Source organism: Cyanistes caeruleus, unplaced genomic scaffold (assembly GCF_971803275.1).
Source record: "Cyanistes caeruleus unplaced genomic scaffold, bCyaCae1.hap1.1 HAP1_SCAFFOLD_127, whole genome shotgun sequence".
NCBI lineage: Eukaryota > Metazoa > Chordata > Aves > Passeriformes > Paridae > Cyanistes > Cyanistes caeruleus.
The window spans coordinates 93,930-113,970 of NW_028255924.1; the positions used below are offsets into that span (position 1 = coordinate 93,930).

General features: G+C 41.0%; 1 protein-coding gene across 1 annotated transcript in view; it reads right to left on the reverse strand.

Moving 5' to 3' along the window:
• LOC111944892 (uncharacterized) overlaps nt 1–20,041 on the reverse strand; it is a 246,714-nt gene that overhangs the window by 59,160 nt on the left and 167,513 nt on the right. The window contains 1 exon segment of the mRNA XM_086873951.1: nt 3,528–3,537. Within this exon segment, the coding sequence (XP_086730077.1) occupies nt 3,528–3,537 (10 nt within the window).

Sequence of the window (20,041 nt, forward strand, 5' to 3'; positions counted from 1 at the left end):
CGAGCGGGCAGCGACACAGCAATCCTGAGATATTCAGAATTCATGCTTTTACGTCTGAGCCTGATTCCCAGCAGGCTGGGGCTGGGTGGAGCAGGGTATGCTGAGGGGACCATGACTCCAGTGCTGTTTGGGAATTCCTGTTCAACCCTGCCAGCCTGGCCTGAAGCTGCACACCCCAGTCCTCACATGCTGAAATGAATCAAAATTGTTTAGTCTGCTTGAGTAACCAGCATTCCTGGGGTCAAATAAAAATTCTCTGTGAAGCTGATGGAGCAGTTCAGCCCTAATTGAACAGCTTGCTACAGGTTTCCACAGCTCACTTTTTTGTGCAACATCAGCTTTTGAAAAGTCAGAAAGAGAAAAGAAATAAAAAGATAATAACTAGATGAATAAAAAATCAGCACACTGAAATAACACAATTTTATTCCTGAAAAGTTTATTAAGGATCTGCTGGAGCTTCAGCTGTTTTTCTAGTTAGTCCTACAGAGGATGTGTCCAGTCCTTAACTACGTTAATCTCCTGAAAGAGTGACACAGGGTTTTTCCTGTTTTTAGGACCTGGAAGACTTTGAGGTTTATAAATATATGGGGGAGTAATTGCAAGGCACTGTACTGTATTTATATTGGTCTTTTAATAAGTCATAAAATTACAGATGGACCATGATAGGAAAATAACTTGCTGCAGGAAAAATTCCTCAGGATACCTGGTTATTCCCAGTATCTACTGCTGTCATTTAGCAGGGGAAGACGGACAACAAGCCATGTCTGAATAACAACATGCTAATGTGCTCTCTTCCTGAGTCTGCTCTGAAAAGATCTGTGATTGATAAAGATGAAGGAATTTGAAGAGTTATTTTGGTTATTTCAGAGAAAGTTTAAAATGGAGAAAGGATTGGGGTGACTAAGAGGCTGTCATTAGCTATCACTTTCAGTGCTGTGTATTGTAGCAAAAATGCTAAATGTGCCCTTTTGGTGTTCTGCTGGTGTTTAGATTTTCTGAGTCCCTCAGCTGTGAGTTGGGTTTCCATGCTGGTGGAACTGTCCTGCCTGTTGCTTGCTGGGTGCACTGGAACAAAGAGCTGAGCAGTTTATGAGAATTACCACAAACGAGTTTGTGTGGCTCAGAGTGAAAGAGAGGAAATTCATGTTTAATGTAGAAAATCTTCCCTGTGAGGGTGGTGAGGTCCTGGCACAGGTTGCCCAGAGAAGCATAGTAAATAAAGTTTCAGAATCCTTCATTTCTGCCCCATTCTTTTTCCATAAGTTCCGGTTTGGTTTTCAGAGTGCCACCTTCTCAGCTGGTTGCCATTTGTGTCCTCCTATCTCTCCTGCCTTCCTTTGTCTGCTCTTTTTCCCTCCCAGTGTCCCTCTTTTCCTGTGGCAGTTCCCAGCCAAAGACCCTCTCCTGATTTTTGTTTTTCCCCAATCCAGGAGGTAAAGCAGCCCTGGATGAAGTTATGGAGGCTGGCAGTGGAATGTCATTGTAAGATCTTGCTCCACTTGGGTCTCTGCCCTTTGAGAACTTTGCCTTGAAGGGCAGGAACATCTTTTCCTTGCTGGAAGCTGGAATGCCAGCCCATTGCAGTGTGTGCCATGGACCCCAGAGGGCAATTCCCGAGGCTGCCAGGGTGCTGCTCCTGCTGTGCCTCCCAAGGGAGCTGGGCAGGGTCCAGCAGCTGGGTGGGCTCCCAGAGCAGACAGCAAAGGTTGCTTTGCTGCACATTCTCCAGCTGGAAGCGGAGGGAAGAAGGGAAGGGAGTCCTGACAGAATCCTGGAGTGTTCATGACTGGAAGGGACCCTACCCATGGTTCCACCCAGGGTTAGGATGCCATGAAGGAGAGGTGTCTCTGCCCCAGTGAAGGTGCAAATGAGACCATAGGAGGACAACAAGCAGATTTTATTGAACGTGGGTTTTATTGAGAAAGAAATGGGTGCCAGGGACATAGAAATAGGGAGGAGGTCTCAGAGGCAGAGAGTGCTCAGAAGACGATCAGGTGGAAGTAGGTGCTTTTTATAGTCCTTCCCTGCATTCTGGGATCCCAGATGTGTATTTTAATTTGATGATCTTCTTCTTCTTCTTCCTATTTACTATTTCTTCATCTAAATCGTCTTCTTCTTTCCCTTCTTCTTCTTCTTCTTCTTTCCCTTCTTAATTGCTACTACTATTTTTTCTTCTTCGTCTTACTCTTATTCTTCTTATTCCTAATTTTTATTCCTATTTACTACTACTATTTCTTCTTCATCCTATTCTTCTTATTCTAATTAATCTTATTCACTTGTTATGCTTACTGTAATTCCTATTCTTCTTATATTAATGACTATCTTCTTATTCCTATTCATCTTCTTATTCCTATTCCTATTCTTATTCCTAACTACTACTATTTCCTAAGCTCAACGTTGATTTTTTTGGAAGAATGGTACGAGTCAGAGTTCTGCAGTCACGTCAGTGGAGCAGCACCTCTGGTCTGTGCCCATTCTTCATGGATATAATCCCAAAGGACTGGCGTGGGATCCTTTCATGAGAGGAAATGTCCCGTGATGCCACCAGGGGAAGTTCAGACTCAATATCAGAAGCAGTTTTTCTCTGACAGAGGCGTGAGGCATTAGAAGAAGTTGCCCGGGGAGGTGGTGGAGTGGCTGTCTCTGGAGTGTCGAAGAGTTGTGGCCCTTGGGGATGTGCTTTTGCGGTGATGGCGGTGCTGCCAGGAGGCCAGTGGCACTGGGTGACTGTCGGGGTCTCTTCCCACCTTGATGACTCTGGGATTCACTGCTGAGCGCCCTGGCACCAATGTGCCCCATGGCTGCTGTTTGGGGTTGGCCACAGCGGTGACTCTGGGTGTTGGGGAGATGCCCCTGGCACAGTCCACAGTAGCCATGGCAGCTGAGGCTGCAGGGCCATGTCCAGGGCAAGGTGTGGCTCCCTGGGGCCCTGGGCCAGCTGCCATCTGTAAGCCTGGCACCGGCGCTACTCCTGTGGCTGTGGTGCCCAGCAGGGCCAGCGGAACAGCGCCCGCAGCGCCCGCCGTGCCCGCCTGAGGAAGCCGGGCCGTTTGCTGGAGGGAGACGGCTGCTGCCTGAGGGCCTCGGGGACCTCGAGGCTGTGCAGGGCAGGCCCCAGGCTCTGAGGCCCTGCCTCAGGCCCCTGCTGGGCCATGGAGGCTTGGCCGTGCAGGGAGGAAAGTGAGGCACGGAGTGACTCCGGTGCCTGGACCTCAAGCCAGGCCTCCCGAGGGACAGGCACTGGCAGCCCGTCTGCCGCAAGAGCTGCCAGGCTTTGGGCCCTGCTTTCTGCTTCACACAGCTCGAGGACGCTGACTTTGTCCAAGCTGTCCTCCTCCTGTGGCAGGGGGGTGATCCCAAAGCTGAGGATGCTCACATATTCATAGCTGTCCTGTGTGCTGCTGTTGTCTTCCTCGGTGGAATCGTCTAGGCTGCTGGAGTCCCCGTCCAGGAAGTCTCCATGGCCCAGTTCGCTGCACTCTTCCGAGTCGTACCAGTCCTGGCAGCTGCTGACCTCTTCCTGGGACAGCTCTGGCTCTGCTTGGCACTCCTGGGAAGACCCACTCTGGGTGTATTGTTCCCAGTCTTCATCATACTCAGCTGGGGTCCCCTCCTCACTCCCTTCCTCTGCTAGGAGTGACCTCCCCTCAGCGACAGCCTGCTGCTCACTGGGGCTCTGGGCTCCCGGCAGGCTGGGGGAGCAGCAGGTGCTGTGAGGGGCAGGGCCTGAGCTCTGTACCCCTGCTGATGGCATCTCCTCACTGGGGGCAGGAGAATGTGTCTGGTTCTCCTGGCTGTTCGCACTTCCTTCCCCTTGCTGGGACAGCTTTAGGTCACTCACCTCCTTCTCCCCTTGGGGCAGCTCCTTGACTGTCACCCTTTGTTGCCACTGGTAGAGGTGTTGCTGTGCCACATCTCCCCAGGGCACTCTCACAGCCACCTTCCCCTGGTGCAACTCTTGGTGACTCCCTGCTCCGTAGAGGCGAGGCTCTTGGGCCCGAAGGTCTCCCCACTGGGAAGGCTCGTCATCCACGTCAGGGTTCTTCTCTTCCGTGATGACCAATCCTCTATCAGTGAACAAGAGAGATTGAGAGAAGTAACTGTATGTGTTAACTTTGTGAGGTGTTTTTTTGTTGTTTTTTTTCTGCGAGAGTATGTGGAGAATGTGAAGAAAGATAACAGCAGCAGAGAGCAGCAGCAGGGCGGGCAGTCCACCCCCGGCTCCCTCTCTAAGAAAGAGCACCAGGATAGTACCCAGTTTGTTAAAAAGTCATGGTTCATGGGTTTTTAAAAATGTTTTTATATACCCTTTTAGAGTTAATTTTGTGTTTTAAGTAATAATGAATTTATGCAGTTGCAGTTTTTTAGAGTTTTCCTGGAGAAATTATTGTGTTTCTTTGAAAGTTTAAAAAGGCCCCTTTTCAAAAAAAAAAGGTGTTTAAGGTGAATATTAGCAGAAGTTACCTTGCAATAATTAGTTTTAAAACCTAAGGTTAAAATATGGTATGATTTACAGCTTCTAAGAAAACCTTACAATTAATGTTATCTACAAAAGAGATTTGTGGTTTAAAAAAAAAATAATTAGTTAAGAGAACTTTACTGTACAAGACAAAGTTAAGTTAAAGTATATATTACCCATTTGCTTGTTTTTCCCACAATTTTAATAAGGTAATTTCAATGTGAGTCCTTTTGTTATATAAAACACATATAACTGCATATATACCAATTTGGATTTTGGATTTTAGTTTAAGAATTAGACTTAATGTTTATGAAAAGTGCTACAAAAGCTGAATGGCAACTTGCCAAATCCTGTGTTGTTGTGGTTTTTCTCTAGAAAAACTGCACTTTAAAATCCTAACCAATTTAAGCAAGGCAAATTCCTGTTATGAATAAGTATTTTTAGTACCATTTGCAGTTATTGTGAGTTATTCTCAAAGCTAGATGACATAGTATTGTGATGGATTTGTTATGTTTTTATAATCTTTATAGTGAATCTATGTTACTGTTATATTGTGTTTAAAAGGTATATATCAAACCTTTAGTTGCCTCTTTGTAGTAACAGAATAAGATTAAGTTATGTTTTTATTTAATATAAATTAAGTGTTAATAGAATTAAAATAGTCAAGTTTTATTATATTTAGGCTTGAATGTTTTTAAGTTAAGTTTTATAACTTAGATATTCTTTTAAGGTTAAGTTTGTTACTTCCTTTTGTCATAAATCATTATTGTTAGGTTTAAATATTGTTTAATTTAAATTCTTTATATTTTATTGGAGACACTTGTCTAAACTGCAAAGTATAGTTATTTTCCTAGAGAGATGAAGATAGCCACAACTGAAACAGCTGTGAGAGAACACTGATGAACACCTGCTTGTGGATAGAAGGGAATGCAGTCGGTGACACCCTTGACTTCATCAGGAGTTCTGTTGGTTGTTGCAATCTCTGCAGTTTTTGTTTGTTATAGCTTTCTTATTTTTCAGTGTTTCCAGAATTTTAAGAAGATGTACCATTGCTGAGGATCAGCTGCCATGGGAGAGGCTTCAGATTAAACCAACTGCTGCATGGTTTAATTGGTCTGGTACCTGAGGCTTCTGATCATTTGCTTTGTACAAATGCATTTTAACAGTTTGCTGTGCTGTAAGCATCTCCTAGCTGCTGCTATTGAGAACCTTGTTTTAGAAATGAGTTAAGAGGCATCTTTCCAGTTTAAAGCCAGGCCCTGGCCAAGCCTTGACTTTACCTGGATGGAATATTTGCCAGCAGATCCAGATGTTTTCTGTCCCAAATCAGTATTTGAGTCACTTTTTGACTCAGCAATTTGACCCTATTAATATGACAGCTGGATCAATTTTGAAGTGAGCTTGGAGAATCATTTCCAGAGGTGGTGATCCAATCCTTCACTGATGATTTTTTGTTTCTGTTTGCTTGCTAACTATGGGATGCTGGTGCAGTGTTTTAGTAATTAATAGTAGTTTTATATTACATATCTTATTAATAATGTTTATGATTTATTGATTTTTAACTGCTATAGGTTCTTACTGATTGTTTATGGTTTTGTGTTAATGTTGATGTTTATAACAGAAGTACATCTCATTTTATTTTTTTTTAAAAAAAAAACGGGGGAAATTGATGCTCTAAAAGCATTTGATTAGTGTAATTTATTAACTTCAAGGGGAGAAGTGTCTGTGTTTTGTTGGTAGGTTCAAAAAGGTCACCTGTCCCTCTGACCAGACTGTGTGCCTCTGAACACACGAGATCCAGTGAACAGAGAAGTCACCACACAGCCTTGGTACTCCAGACATGGATCAGAAGTGGAGCTGTCAGGACACAGTTGTGTCTGAACACTATACAGACAGTTTACCAACAGAAATTTTATGTTGTTATTATGATGTTGTGTCTCTACCAATTTTTCAGTTATCCTTTGTTTTAAGATTTAGAAGGATGTGAAGAACAACCTGAACATCAAAGCCCTCAGTCACCGATCAGCTGCCAGCTGACATCAAGGGAGCAGTGAACGTTCCAAGACTGAATCTTGTTAAATCATAGTCTGTTTGTGAAGGAAATTCTGTAGAAGGTCTAAGAAAAGTGTAGAGACTCCATCTAACTGTATATAAAGCAAATTGTAGTTGTGTGTTTACCCTTTCAGCAAATTGCTTCCACACTTAGACTACATATATACCAGAGCAACTGTGTTAAAAGTAGTTAGATAATAGTTTAAGATAAAGAGTTTAGCCTGTGTAGTAATTGTTATATTAGTATAAAGTATAAGCATTTCCCCCTTCAAGAGGTAGTGTAAGCATCTTTGAAAGTTCATTTAACGTTAAAGTTTAGCTGTGAGTTTGCAAGTATGGTGTCATTTACATGGAACAGACTGCTTATGGTAATTGTGTTGTGTATAGTCCCGACCAACTGTCTGCTAACTAACATCCAAAAGCTACAGAACATATGGGTCACTCTGGCACACTGAACTGGCCAAAGGTCAATGTGTTTGAGCCTAGCCACACCTGGAGATCCTTTTCACACCTGTCTCATAGGAGTCCCTGAATGGGATCCTCCAGCATTTAAAGGTTTAATTAGTAATGAGACTCGACTGAATGGGTTGGCAATGTTGCAAGAGTGCAATTGCACTGTTGGCTTCACATTAAGACAACTTGAAGCCTGCTGGCAAGCAAAAATTACCAAAGTTCTCAATGTTACTATGCAGCCCTCAGAAGAATTAGATTTGTTAGGTTCCACCAATACCTCAGGTGGATGGATAATGTTTGAACCCCCAACAGAAGCCATTCTAACAAAGTAATGCAGCACTGGGCTGCAGACAACCCTATAGCTGATCTCGTTACTACACAGAGTAAAGCCTTTATTAGTGGTGCAATCTCACAGAACAATTACCAAAGCGATTAATTAGTTCCATATTCCTAATCTGTGGAGATAGAGCATGGAATGAGATTCCTGCTAATCCACATAGAAAACCCTGTTATTTTGGGAAACTTACTTTGTTTCCATCCAAGCTTACACCAATTGCTGAATGTAGTTGTTAAAATAAAAAACATCAGTCAGTCAAAGTGAAGCCTGAATGAATTAAAGCTTAGCAACTCTAAAAAGGCTCGCTTGTTAGACTAAGAAAGAATTGAATTTAACATCCACAATGTTAAGTGAGCTTCAGCCGATGTGAGTAGTGTACGTCATGCAGTATTACAAAATCGTGCCGCAATTGACTTTTTGCTCTTAGCACAAGGACATGGTTGTGAGGAGTTTGAAGGCATGTGCTGTCTGAATCTTACTGATCATTCAGTTTCCATCCATGAGCAACTACAACAGCTACAGGATGGGTTACATGCCCTGAAAGAAGATAGTGACCCCACTGGAAGTTGGTTCTCCAGCTGGGGCATCACCGGATGGTTGAGGTCTCTTGTGCTAGAAGGGGGACGGACTTTATTTATAATGTTAATGGGGATGAAAGTCTAAGTTGTGTGTTATCTTGTCTTCATAAGAGTATAGAATGAGTCACATCCAAAGCCTGGTTTGTGCAAAAAGAGAAAGGGGGAATGGTTGCTATATTTTATATATTAGTAAAGGCCTGTCTGCACAAACCAGTCTTTGAAATAAGTCGTGATATTAAAGGCTAAAGTCCTTGAAACCTTCCTGCAGAAGAGAGAGTAAAGCAAAACAATATCTTTGTGTGTAGGAGAAAAAATGTAAACCTGTGTGTGTTAGACAATAGTAACTTGCTCTGCCCGCGGGCCCTGTAGAACCCTATAAAAGGTGTGCTAAAGATAGAAATAAACGGCGTTCACATTTACTTCTGTGAAGAGCGGTGGGTTGCTGGCGGTCCTCCAATAAAGTTCTACAAATGAAACATAACAAATGTCATTGGGGTGCAGAGGCATTGGTGAAATTGATGAAACAAAAATTAATCTCGGTACGGATGCTAACAATGGCAAAATCAGTAATGTCAAAATGTGAAATCTGCTTAAAAAACAACTCAGTGGCTAGACACAGACATAGCTAGGGAAGATTAGGGTAGGAACAGAATCAGGGTGACACTTGGCAAGAAGCCTCTAGTAGAGTGAAATTTGGGTGGACCCTAGAGTCTTTACTTGGCCCTATAGCAAACTATCAGAATAAAGAAATGTTGTACAAACTTACAGGTCCGGCAGATAAATTAGCAAGAGTGACCAGAGAAAGATTTAAAGAACTAAACGTACAATTACAATTTACTACTCCTGAAAGAGCATGGAGTGTGTGAGTTTTTTAAAGGGATGGATTGATCATTGCTGCATCCACACCGCAAATGTAATTGCAGATGTAGAATATGACATCAATCAATTGCAACAAATAGAGCACGAAGCATAGGAAGAGCAAAAGGATTTGTCTCCAAGGTGGTTAGGCAAAATCTTCAAAGGGTTAGGGTGGAATGTGAGTTCATGGATTAAATCTATCATTGAGAGTGTGATCATCTTACTAACTGTATTCTTAGCAATTTGGTTAGTTGACAGCATCTTCAAGGGAGAAATACAGAAGAAAATGTCCTGGAACCAGAAAATAATAAAGGCACTGATGTGAGATCCACACCCACCATCTTCTGGTTCTCCAATTTGTGACAACATCCAGGACAAAGCTTACATCAATAAAGGATTCGAAGAACATCAAGTATAAACTCAGAAACAAAGGATTGTATCAAGTGAAAACATTTGCACTTCTAGTGAAATAAAAATGCTTTCAAAGGGGGGAATAATAGTAAAAGGTCTTAAAATCTTAGAAAATTCAGGGACTTAGAAATAAAGTTAGGTTTGGCAAGCCTGGGAAAAGTAGGCTCTGGGAAATGTCAGGCCTTGTCCTTGCTAAAGATCAGGTGAAACTGCACCTGTGTTAGCAGTATATAATAAATGATACAATTGTTAGATGTGATTAGATATTATTATTGTTTAAAGAACATGAGGAACAATGTTAGGGGTCTGAGGGGGATCATGAGAAATCCATGCTTGGGTAACATCAATGTATACAATAGAATGATGTAAGTTTAATAATTAATATATAAGTTATATAACGATAGAGTAGAAAAACATGTTCAACTCAAAACCAAGTCGGGTCAGATTTGGGTATGTGTACCCCTGACACCCAGATCTCTTAATAAAGCACCTGCATATAATCATTCGTGATTGTGCTCCTGAACGCTAACAATTTCATCAGATTTTACTGGAATTTTGTGAGAAATTTGTGGAATTTTGTGTGATATTATGTAAAATTTTGTGAGATATTGAGGAGATTTAGGGAATTTTGTGGGAAATTTTCTGGAATTTTGAGAATTTTTCTAGAATTTTGTGGGATTCTGAGAAGACTTGAAGAGTTTTTTGGTATTTTTCTGGAATTTTGTGGAACACTGTGGAGATTTTGTGGATGTTTCTGGAATTTGGTAGGGTTTTGTGAAGATTTAGGGAATTTTGTGGGATTTTTCTGGAATTTGGTGGGATTTTTCTTGAATTTTGTGGGGCTTTTCAACAATTTTGTGATTTTTTTTTTTCTGGAATTCTGTGTAAATAGGAGGAGATTCTGTGGGATGTTTCTGGAAATTGGTATGGTTTTGATAAGATTGAGAGGTTTTTTTATTTTTCTGCAATTTTATGGGATTTTTCTGGAATTTTGTAGAAATTTATGAAGATACTTTGGGATGTTTCTGGAAATGTGTAGGGTTTTGAGAAGTTTTAGGAAATTTTGTGGGTGCTTTCTGCCATTTTGTGGGATTTTAAGGAGACTTGAAATATTTTGTGGGAGGTTTATAGAATTATTGGGATTTTTATGGAATGTTGTGGGGTTTTTGTGGAATTTTGTGGGATTTTGAGGAGACGAGGAATTTTGAGGGATTTTTCTTAGGCTTTGTGGAAATTGGAGCAGATTTTTTAGGATGTTTCTGGAATTCGGTAGGGTTTTGAGACGTTTCAGGGATTTTTGTCGGATTTTTCTGGAATTTCATGTGATTTTTCTGAGCTTTTGTGGGATTTTGATAAAATTTAAATACTTTTGTGGGATTTTTTTGGAATTTTGTGGGATTTTTTTTGAATGTTGTAAAATTTTGTGGGATTTTGAGAAGTCTTGAAGAATTTTTGGGGGATTTTTCTGGAATATTGTGGGATTGTTCCTTAAATTTTGTGTGATGCTTCTGGAGTTTCGTGGGGGTTTTATGGAATTTTGAGGGATATTGAGGAGACATGAAGAATTTTCAGGCATCTTTCTTAGATTTTGTGGGAATTTGTGGAGATTTTGTGGGATGTTTCAAAAATTTGATTCAGTTTTGAGAAGATTTAAGGACTTATTTTATTTTTTTCTGCAATTTTGAGGGATTTATATGCTATTTTTTGGGATTTTTTTTTAATTTTGCGGGATTTTTCTGGAATGTTGTGGGATAATGAAGAGACTTGAAGAATTTTGAGGGATATTTCTGGAATTTTGTTGAAAGTGGAAGAGATCTGTGTGGATGTTTCTGGAATTTTGAGGAAATATTTTGGAATGTTGTGGAAATTTGAAGAGATTTTTTTTATGTTTCTGGAATTTGGTGGCATTTTGAAGAATTTTGTGGCACTTTTGTGGAATTTTTGTAGAATTTTGTGGGATTTTGAGAAGACTTGAACAATTTTGTGGGATTTTTCTTAGATTGTGTGGAAATTTGTGGAGATTTTGTGGGATATTTCCAGAATTTGGAGGGGGTATTGTAGAATTTTGAGGGATATTGAGGAAACATGTAGAATTCCACGGGATTTTTCTTAGATTTTGTGGAACTTTGTGGAGATTTTGTGGGATGTTTCATAAATTTGGTAGGGTTATGAGAAGATTTAAGGATTTTTTGGGGTTTTTGCTGCAATTTTGTAGGATTTTTCTGGAATTTTGTGATATATTGAGGAAACTTGATGAATTTTGAGGGATATTTCTAATATTTTCTGGAAATTAGTGGAGATTTTGTGAGATGTTTCTGGAATTTGGTGAAGGGAGAAAATTTAGGTAATTTTCTGGTATTTTTTTCAAATGTTGTCAAACTTCTCTTAAATTTTGTGGAATTTTCTCAAATTTTGAGGAATTTTTGTAGAATTTTGTGGAAATTGTGGAGATTTTGTGGGATGTTTCTGGAATTCAGTAAAGTTTTGAGAAGATTTAGGGAATTTTGTGGTATTTTTTTCTTTAATGTTGTGTGATTTTTTTTAAAATTTTGTGGGATATTGAAGAGATTTTTGTGGAATTTTCTTGAATTTTGTGAGATTTTTTTCGAATTTTGAAACATTTTGAAGACTCATGAAAAGTTCTTTTAGGCATTTTTCTTAGATTGTGTGGAAATTTGTGGAGAATTTTGTGGGATATATCTGGAATTTCGTGAGCCTGTGAGAAGATTTAAGGAATTTCTTGCTTTTTTTCTAGAATTTTGTGGGATATTTCAAGAATTTTTGGGATTTTTTTTTTGAATGTTTTGGGGTATTGTGGATCATTGTGGGATATTGAGGGGACTTGAAGAATTTTGAGGGATTTTTCTAAGGTTTTGTGGAAATTTGTAAAGATTATGTGGGATGATTCTGGAATGTCGTAAGGTTTTCAGAAGATTTAGGAAATTTTGGGGGTGTTTTCTGCCATTTTTGGGGATTTTTCTGGAATTTTGAGGGATGTTTCTGGAATTTTGTGATGTTTTGGTGTAATTTGGGTGATTTTGAGGAGACTTGAGGAATTTTGATGGCCTTTTTCTTAGATTTTGTGGAAATTAGTGGAGATTTTGTAGGGTGTTTTTGGAATTTGGTAGGCTTATGAGAAGATTAAGGTAATTTCATGGGTTTTTTCTGGAATTTTGTGGACTATTTCTGGAATTTTGTGTTATTTTGAGGAGACTTGAAGAATTTTGAGGGGTTTTTCTTAGATTGTGTGGAAATTTGTGGAGATTTTGTGGGATATTTCTGGAATTTGGTGGGCTTATGAGAAGATTCAGGAACTTTTCCGGAATTTTGAGGGAATGTATCTGGAATTTGGTGGGATTTTTTTTGAATGTTGTGGAATTGTATGGAATTTTGTGGGATTTTGAGGAGACTTGAAGGATTTTGTGGGGTGTTTCTAGAAGTGTTAGGATTTTTTTGGAATGTTTTGTGGTTTCTGTGGAATTTTGTGGGATATTGAGGAGACTTGAAGAATTTTTAAGGATTTTTCTTAGGTTTAGTTGAAATTTGTAAAGATTATGAGGGACGTTTCTAGAATTTAGTGGGGTTTTGAGAAGATTTAGGAACTTTTGTGGGTGTTTTCTGCCATTTTTTGGAATTTTTCTGGAATTTGGTGGGATGTTTCTGGAATTTTGTGGGTTTTTTTGTAATTTGGGTGATTTTGTAGAGACTTGAAGAATTTTGAGTACATTTTTCTTAGATTTTGTGGAAATTAGTGGAGATTTTGTGGGGATATTTCAAGAATTTGGTAGGGTTTTCTGAAGTTTTATGGAATTTTGTGGGATTTTTTTGGAAAGTTGTGGTAATTTTCTGGAATTTTGTGGGATTTTAAGCAGCCTTGATGAATTGTGTGGGATTTTTCTTAGATTGCATGGAAATGTGTGGAGATTTTTGTGGGATATTTCTGGAATGTGGTAAGCTTATGAGAAGATTTTGGGAATTTTGTGGATTTTTTTCAGAAATTTTGTGTAATGTTTATGGAATTTTGTGGGATTTTGAGGAGACTTGAAGAATTCTGAAAGGTTTTTCTTAGATTGCGTGGAAATTTGTGGAGATTTTATGGGATATTTCTGGAATTTGGTGGGCTTATAAGAAGATCTGGGGAATTTTGTGGATTTTTTCAGTAATTTTGTGAGGTATTTCTGGATTTTGATGGGATTTCTTTAGAATGTTATGGAATGGTCTGGAATTTTGTGGGATTTTGAGGAGACTTGAAGGATTTTGTGGGATGTTTCTAGAATTTTTTGGATTTTTTTGGAATGTTTGGGGTTTCTGTGGAATTTTGTAGGATATAGAGGAGCCCTGAAGAATTATGTGGGATTTTTGTTAGAATGTGTGGAAACTTGTGGAGATTTTTTGGGGGATATTTCTGGAATTTGGTAGGGTTTTGAGAAGATTTAGGTAATTTTGTGGTTTTTTTCTGGAATTTTGTGGAATGTTTCTGAAATTTTGTGAGATTTTGAGGAAGGAGACTTGAAGAATTTTGAGGGGTTTTTCTTAGATTGCGTGGAAACTTGTGGAGATTTTGTGGCATATTTCTGGAATTTGGTAGGCTTATGAGAAGATTTTGGGAATTTTGTGGATTTTTTCTGGAATTTTTTGAGGTGTTTCTGGAATTTGGTGGGATTTCTTTGGAATGTTGTGGAATTGTCTGGAATTTTGTGGGATTCTGAGGAGACTTGAAGAACTTTGAGTACATTTTTCTTAGATTGTGTGGAAATTAGTGGAGATTTTGTGGGATGTTTCTGGAATTTGGTAGGGTTATGAGAAGATTTTTGGAATTTGTGGGATTTTTTTGGAATGTTGTGGTAATTGTCTGCAATTTTGTGGGACTTTGAGGAGACCTGAGAGATTTTGTGGGTTGTTTCTACAATTGTTAGGATTTTTTCTGACTGTTGTGGGGTTTTTGAGGAATTTTGTAGGATACTGAGGAGCCTTGAATAATTTTGTGGGATTTTTCTTAGGCTTTGTGGAAATTTGTGAAGATTATGTGGGATATTTCAGGAATTTGGTAGGGTTTTGAGAAGATTTAGGGAATGTTGTGGGTTTTTTCTGGAATTTTGTGGAATGTTTCTGGAATTTTGTGGGATTTTGAGGAGACTTGAAGAATTTTGAGGGGTTTTTCTTAGATTGTGTGGAAACTTGTGGAGATTTTTGTGGGATGTTTCTGGAGTTTTGGAAGCTTATGAGAAGATTTTGGGAATTTCGTGGGGTTTTTTTTGGAATTTTGTTCAATGTTTCTGGAATTTTGTGGGATTTTGAGGAGACTTGGAGAATTGAGTGGGATTTTTCTTAGATTGCGTGGAAACTTGTGGAGATTTTGTGGGTTATTTCTGGAATTTGGTAGGCTTATGAGAAGATTTTGGGAATTTTGTGGGTTTTTTTCAGGAATTTTGTGTAATGTTTCTGGAATTTTGTGGGATTTTGAGGAGCCTTGAAGAATTGTGTGGGATTTTTCTTAGATTGTGTGGAAATTTGTGGAGATTTTTGTGGAGATTTTCTGGAATTTTGTGGGATGTTTCTGGAATTTGGTGGGATTTCTTTGGAATGTTTTGGAATTGTCTGGAATTTTGTAAGATTCTGAGGAGCCTTGAAGAATTGTGTGGGCCTTTTTGTTAGATTGCGTGGAAATTAGTGGAGATTTTTTAGGGTGTTTCTAGAATTTGGTGGGGTTTTGAGAAGATTTAGGGAATTTTGTGGTTTTTTTCTGGAATTTTGTGGAATGTTTCTGGAATTTTGTGGGATTTTGAGGAGACTTGAAGAATTGTGTGGGATTTTTCTTAGATTACGTGGAAACTTGTGGAGATTTTGTGGGATATTTCTGGAATTTGGTAGGCCTATGAGAAGATTTTGGGAATTTTGTGGATTTTTTCAGGAATTTTTGAGGTGTTTCTGGAATTTGGTGGGATTTCTTTGGAATGTTGTGGAATTGTCTGGAATTCTGTGGGATTCTGAGGAGACCTGAAGAATTTTGAGTACATTTTTCTTAGATTTTGTGTAAATTAGTGGGGATTTTGTGTAATGTTTTCTGGAATTTGGTAGGGTTATGAGAAGATTTTTGGAATTTGGTGGGATTTTTTTGAAATGCTGTCGTAATTTTCTGGAATTCTGTGGGATTCTGAGGAGACCTGAGAGATTTTGTGGGCTGTTTCTAGAATTGTTAGGATTTTTTTGGAATGTTGTGGCAGTTTTCTTGGATTTTGTGGGATTTTGAGGAGTCTTGAAGAATTGTGTGGGATTTTTGTTAGAATGTGTGGAAATTTGTGGAGATTTTTGTGGAGATTTTCTGGAATGTGGTAAGCTTATGAGAAGATTTTGGGAATTTTGTGGGTTTTTTCAGGAATTTTGTGTAATGTTTATGGAATTTTGTGGGATTTTGAGGAGTCTTGAAGAATTCTGAAAGGTTTTTCTTAGATTGCGTGGAAATTTGTGGAGATTTTATGGGATATTTCTGGAATTTGGTGGGCTTATAAGAAGATCTGGGGAATTTTGTGGCTTTTTTTAAGGAATTTTGTGAGGTATTTCTGGATTTCGGAGGGATTTCTTTGGAATGTTTTGGAATTGTCTGGAATTTTGTGGGATTTTGAGGAGACTTGAAGGAATGTGTGGGATGTTTCTGGAATTTTTTGGATTTTTTTGGAATGTTGTGGGGTTTCTGTGGAATTTTGTGGGATATTGAGGAGCCTTGAAGAATTTAGAGGGATCTTTCTTAGGTTTAGTGGAAATTTGTAAAGATTATGATGGATGTTTCTGGAATTTGGTAGGGTTTTGAGAAGATTTAGGTAATTTTGTGGTTTTTTTCTGGAATTTTGTGGAATGTTCCTGGAATTTGGTGGGATTTTGAGGAGACTTGAAGAATTGTGTGGGATTTTTCTTAGATTGCGTGGAAACTTGTGGAGATTTTGTGGGATATTTCTGGAATTTGGTAGGCTTATGAGAAGATGTTGGGAATTTTGTGGATTTTTTCTGGAATTTTTTGAGGTGTTTCTGGAATTTGGTGGGATTTCTTTGGAATGTTGTGGAATTGTCTGAAATTTTGTGGGATTCTGAGGAGACTTGAAGAATTTTGAGTACATTTTTCTTAGATTGTGTGGAAATTAGTGGAGATTTTGTGGGATGTTTCTGGAATTTGGTAGGGTTATGAGAAGATTTTTGGAATTTGTGAAATTTTTTTGGAATGTTGTGGTAATTGTCTGTAATTTTGTGGGATTTTGAGGAGACTTGAGAGATTTTGTGGGTTGTTTCGAGAATTGTTAGAAATTTTTTTGAATGTTGTGGGGTTTTTGAGGTATTTTGTAGGATATTGAGGAGCCTTGAATAATTTTGTGGGATTTTTCTTAGGCTTTGTGGAAATTTGTGAAGATTTTGTGGGATATTTCTGGAATTTGGTAAGGTTTGGAGAAGATTTAGGGAATTTTGTGGTTTTTTTCTGGAATTTTGTGGAATGTTTCTGGAATTTTGTGGGATTTTGAGGAGACTTGAAGAATTTTGAGGGGTTTTTCTTAGATTGTGTGGAAACTTCTGGAGATTTTTGTGGGATGTTTCTGGAGTTTTGGAAGCTCATGAGAAGATTTTGGGAATTTCGTGGGTTTTTTTCTGGAATTTTGTTCAGTGTTTCTGGAATTTTGTGGGATTTTGAGGAGACTTGGAGAATTGTGTGGGATTTTTCTTAGATTGCGTGGAAACTTCTGGAGATTTTTGTGGGATATTTCTGGAATTTGGTAGGCTTATGAGAAGATTTTGGGAATTTTGTGGATTTTTTCTGGAATTTTTGAGGTGTTTCTGGAATTTGGTGGGATTTTTATTGGAATGTTGTGGAATTGTCTGAAATTTTGTGGGATTCTGAGGAGACTTGAAGAACTTTGAGTACATTTTTCTTAGACTGTGTGGAAATTTGTGGAGATTTTGTGGGATGTTTCTGGAATTTGGTAGGGTTATGAGAAGGTTTTTGGAATTTGGTGGGATTTTTTTGGAGTGTTTTGGTAATTTTCTGGAATTTTGTGGGATTTTGAGGAGCCTTGAAGAATTGTGTGGGATTTTTCTTAGATTGTGTGGAAATTTGTGGAGATTTTTGTGGAGATTTTCTGGAATTTTGTGGGTTGTTTCTGGAATTTGGTGGGATTTCTTTGGAATGTTTTGGAATTGTCTGGAATTTTGTGGGATTCTGAGGAGCCTTGAAGAATTGTGTGGGCCTTTTTCTTAGATTGCGTGGAAATTAGTGGAGATTTTGTAGGGTGTTTCTGGAATTTGGTGGGGTTTTCAGAAGTTTAAGGGAATTTTCTGGAATTTTTTTGCAAAGTTGTGTTAAGTTTCTTGAATTTTATGGGATTTTGAAGAGCCTTGAAGAATTGTGTGGGATTTTTCTTAGATTGTGTGGAAATTTGTGGAGATTTTGTGGGATGTTTCTGGAATTTGGTGGGCTTATGAGAAGATTTAGGGAAATTCGTGCGGGTTTTTTTGCAAGTTTGTGGGGTGTTTCTGGAATTTTGTGGGATTTTGAGGAGACTTGAATCGTTTTGAGGGGCTTTTCTTAAATTGTGCGGAAATTTTTGGAGATTATGTGGGATGCTTCCGGAATTTGGTAGAGATTTGAGAAGATTTAGGAAATTTTGTGGGTGTTTTCTGCCATTTTTTGTCATTTTTTCTAGAATTTTGAGGGATGTTTCTGAAATTTTGTGATGTGTTTGTGTAATTTGGGTGATTGTCCTGGTTTAGGGTAAATTTGGGAGAAAACCTCCAGTGGGCTCCCCCCGGGAAGCAAACCCACGTGGCCCCTTTCTCCCACCCCCCATCCAGTTCGGGAAGAGATTTCTCTGAGAGAAGTGGAAAAAACCTGTTTATTTCCCAGGCACAGCACTACCCAGCACAAAAATGAACGATATCAAATTACAAAACCTCTCGCCCTTCAGCAGAGATGAGGAACTTCAGAGGGTCTCTTTCCTGGGGGTGTTGGCTCTGTTATCAGTCCCTCTGGCGCTGGAAAATGCCGCTGCCCAGGCCGGGCTCCCGGTAGTCCAGGGGTGCTCCCGGTGCTCCCCCGAGTCCCCAGTCCAGAGCAGCTTCGATTCGTTTCAGAAAAAGGGAAAGAAAACAGTCCAGGAAGACCTCTCTGCTCCGGCTAGCTGGAAAGCCAAGGCGATCTGTGTCTTGTCTGTCTGTGCTGTAGTCAAAACTCCCGATGCGGGGGGAGCAAGTGCAGTCTGATAACAGACTTGGTGCTTCTTTTCCACTCACTTTTACTCTCAGATGGAATTTTAAGAATACAGAACCTGTGTCGGGGTTAGGTGGACGAATGGGGATACAATTTAACATCATAATCAACCCAGGACACACGCCCACTGTGCTTTCCAGCTGCTTTGCTCCAGCTCCCCCCAGATCACCACGAATTCCACTGAACTGAAACAAATCCAAATCCTCGTGGGTCGGGACAAGGGCAGGGAGAGGTCACTCAGGGATCACCATCAGGGGCACAACAGCCCGACATGGGGAAATGAACTGAACTTAGGACTGAGCAAATCAGACCAGGCGAATGAGGATTAAAATCAATCTTGAGAAACACCTCCTCCCGCTCCTGAGCTTTTCTGTCCGGGCCGCTGCTCGCGGGGCACAGAGAGGGGCCCGGCCGTGTCCCTCGAAACCTCCCTGGGAATCACCCCAGAGCCCTCAGCCTTCCGTGTGCCCATCCCCGGGGCCCCTTGTCCCTCCGAATGGCTCCCGTGGCTCTCCCAGTCCATCCCAGCCTCTCCCAGTCCATCCCAGCCTCTCCCAGTCCATCCCAGTCACTCCCAGTGACCCCGCCTGTCCATCTCGCCTCTCCGTGGATCTGCCGCCCCTCAGCCAATCAGAGCGCGTCTCTCTGATGACTCATCAGTTGCCGGGCAGATCCACAGAGCCGAGAGTCCCGCGCTGGACTCGACCGCCCAGTGCCACCAGAGTCCCGCCCAGTGCCACCACAGTCCCTCCCAGTGCCATCCCAGTCCCTCCCAGTGCCACCATAGTCCCGCCCACTCCTTTTTAGCCATACCCAGTCTATTCCTAGCTCATTCTCACTTCACTCCCAGACCTCTGTGCCCTCATCCAGTGTCCCAGTATCCACTCTCATCTCTTTCAGTGCCATCCCAGTCCCTCCCAATGCCACACCACTCCTCTCCACTCTCTCTCCCAGTGCCCATCCCAGCGTGTCCATCTCGCTGGTGCCCTCCAGCTCCCAGCCCGGCCCCGGCCGCCTGCTCTGCTCCCGGATGGATTTCTCCCCTGCCCACATCCAGCTGAGCTGCTCCCAGGGCCAGCAGCAGCTCTCGGGCCACGTGCTGGCCACTGCCGTGCTCCCCAGCGGGGACTGGAGCCAGCAGCTCCTGGTGCTGCTGGAAACCGCCCCCGGCAATGCGGGCTCAGCTCCAGCTGCCAGGTGCAGCACGGCAGCCTGGAGCACCCCCTGAGCCGGCACTGGGGCACGGCCCGGCCCCCACAGCGCCGGGGGCAGCGGGGGAGGCACTGGGGGGGCCCAGAGGGGGATTGGGCTGTGCTGGGAGGAACTGGGAGGGAGTTAGAGATAGACTGGTTTAAACTGGGGAAGGGATTGAGGTGCTTAGGATGGCTGGGAAGGGGTTTGAAGGATGTTGGGGAGGGTGGGATGGGGTTCTGCGGGTCCTGGTGGAAACTGGGAGGGAGTTTGGGGGTGCTGGGTGTCACTGAGAGGGATTTGAGTGAGCCTGGAGGAGCTGGAAGGAGATTTGGGATTGGAAAGCAGGGATTGGGATGAGGTTGGTTGTGCTGGGAAGAGACTGGGAGGAGTCTTGATGAGTCCTGGTGGGGCTGGGAAGGGACTGGGAGAGGGTTTGGGGGTCCTGGGGCAGT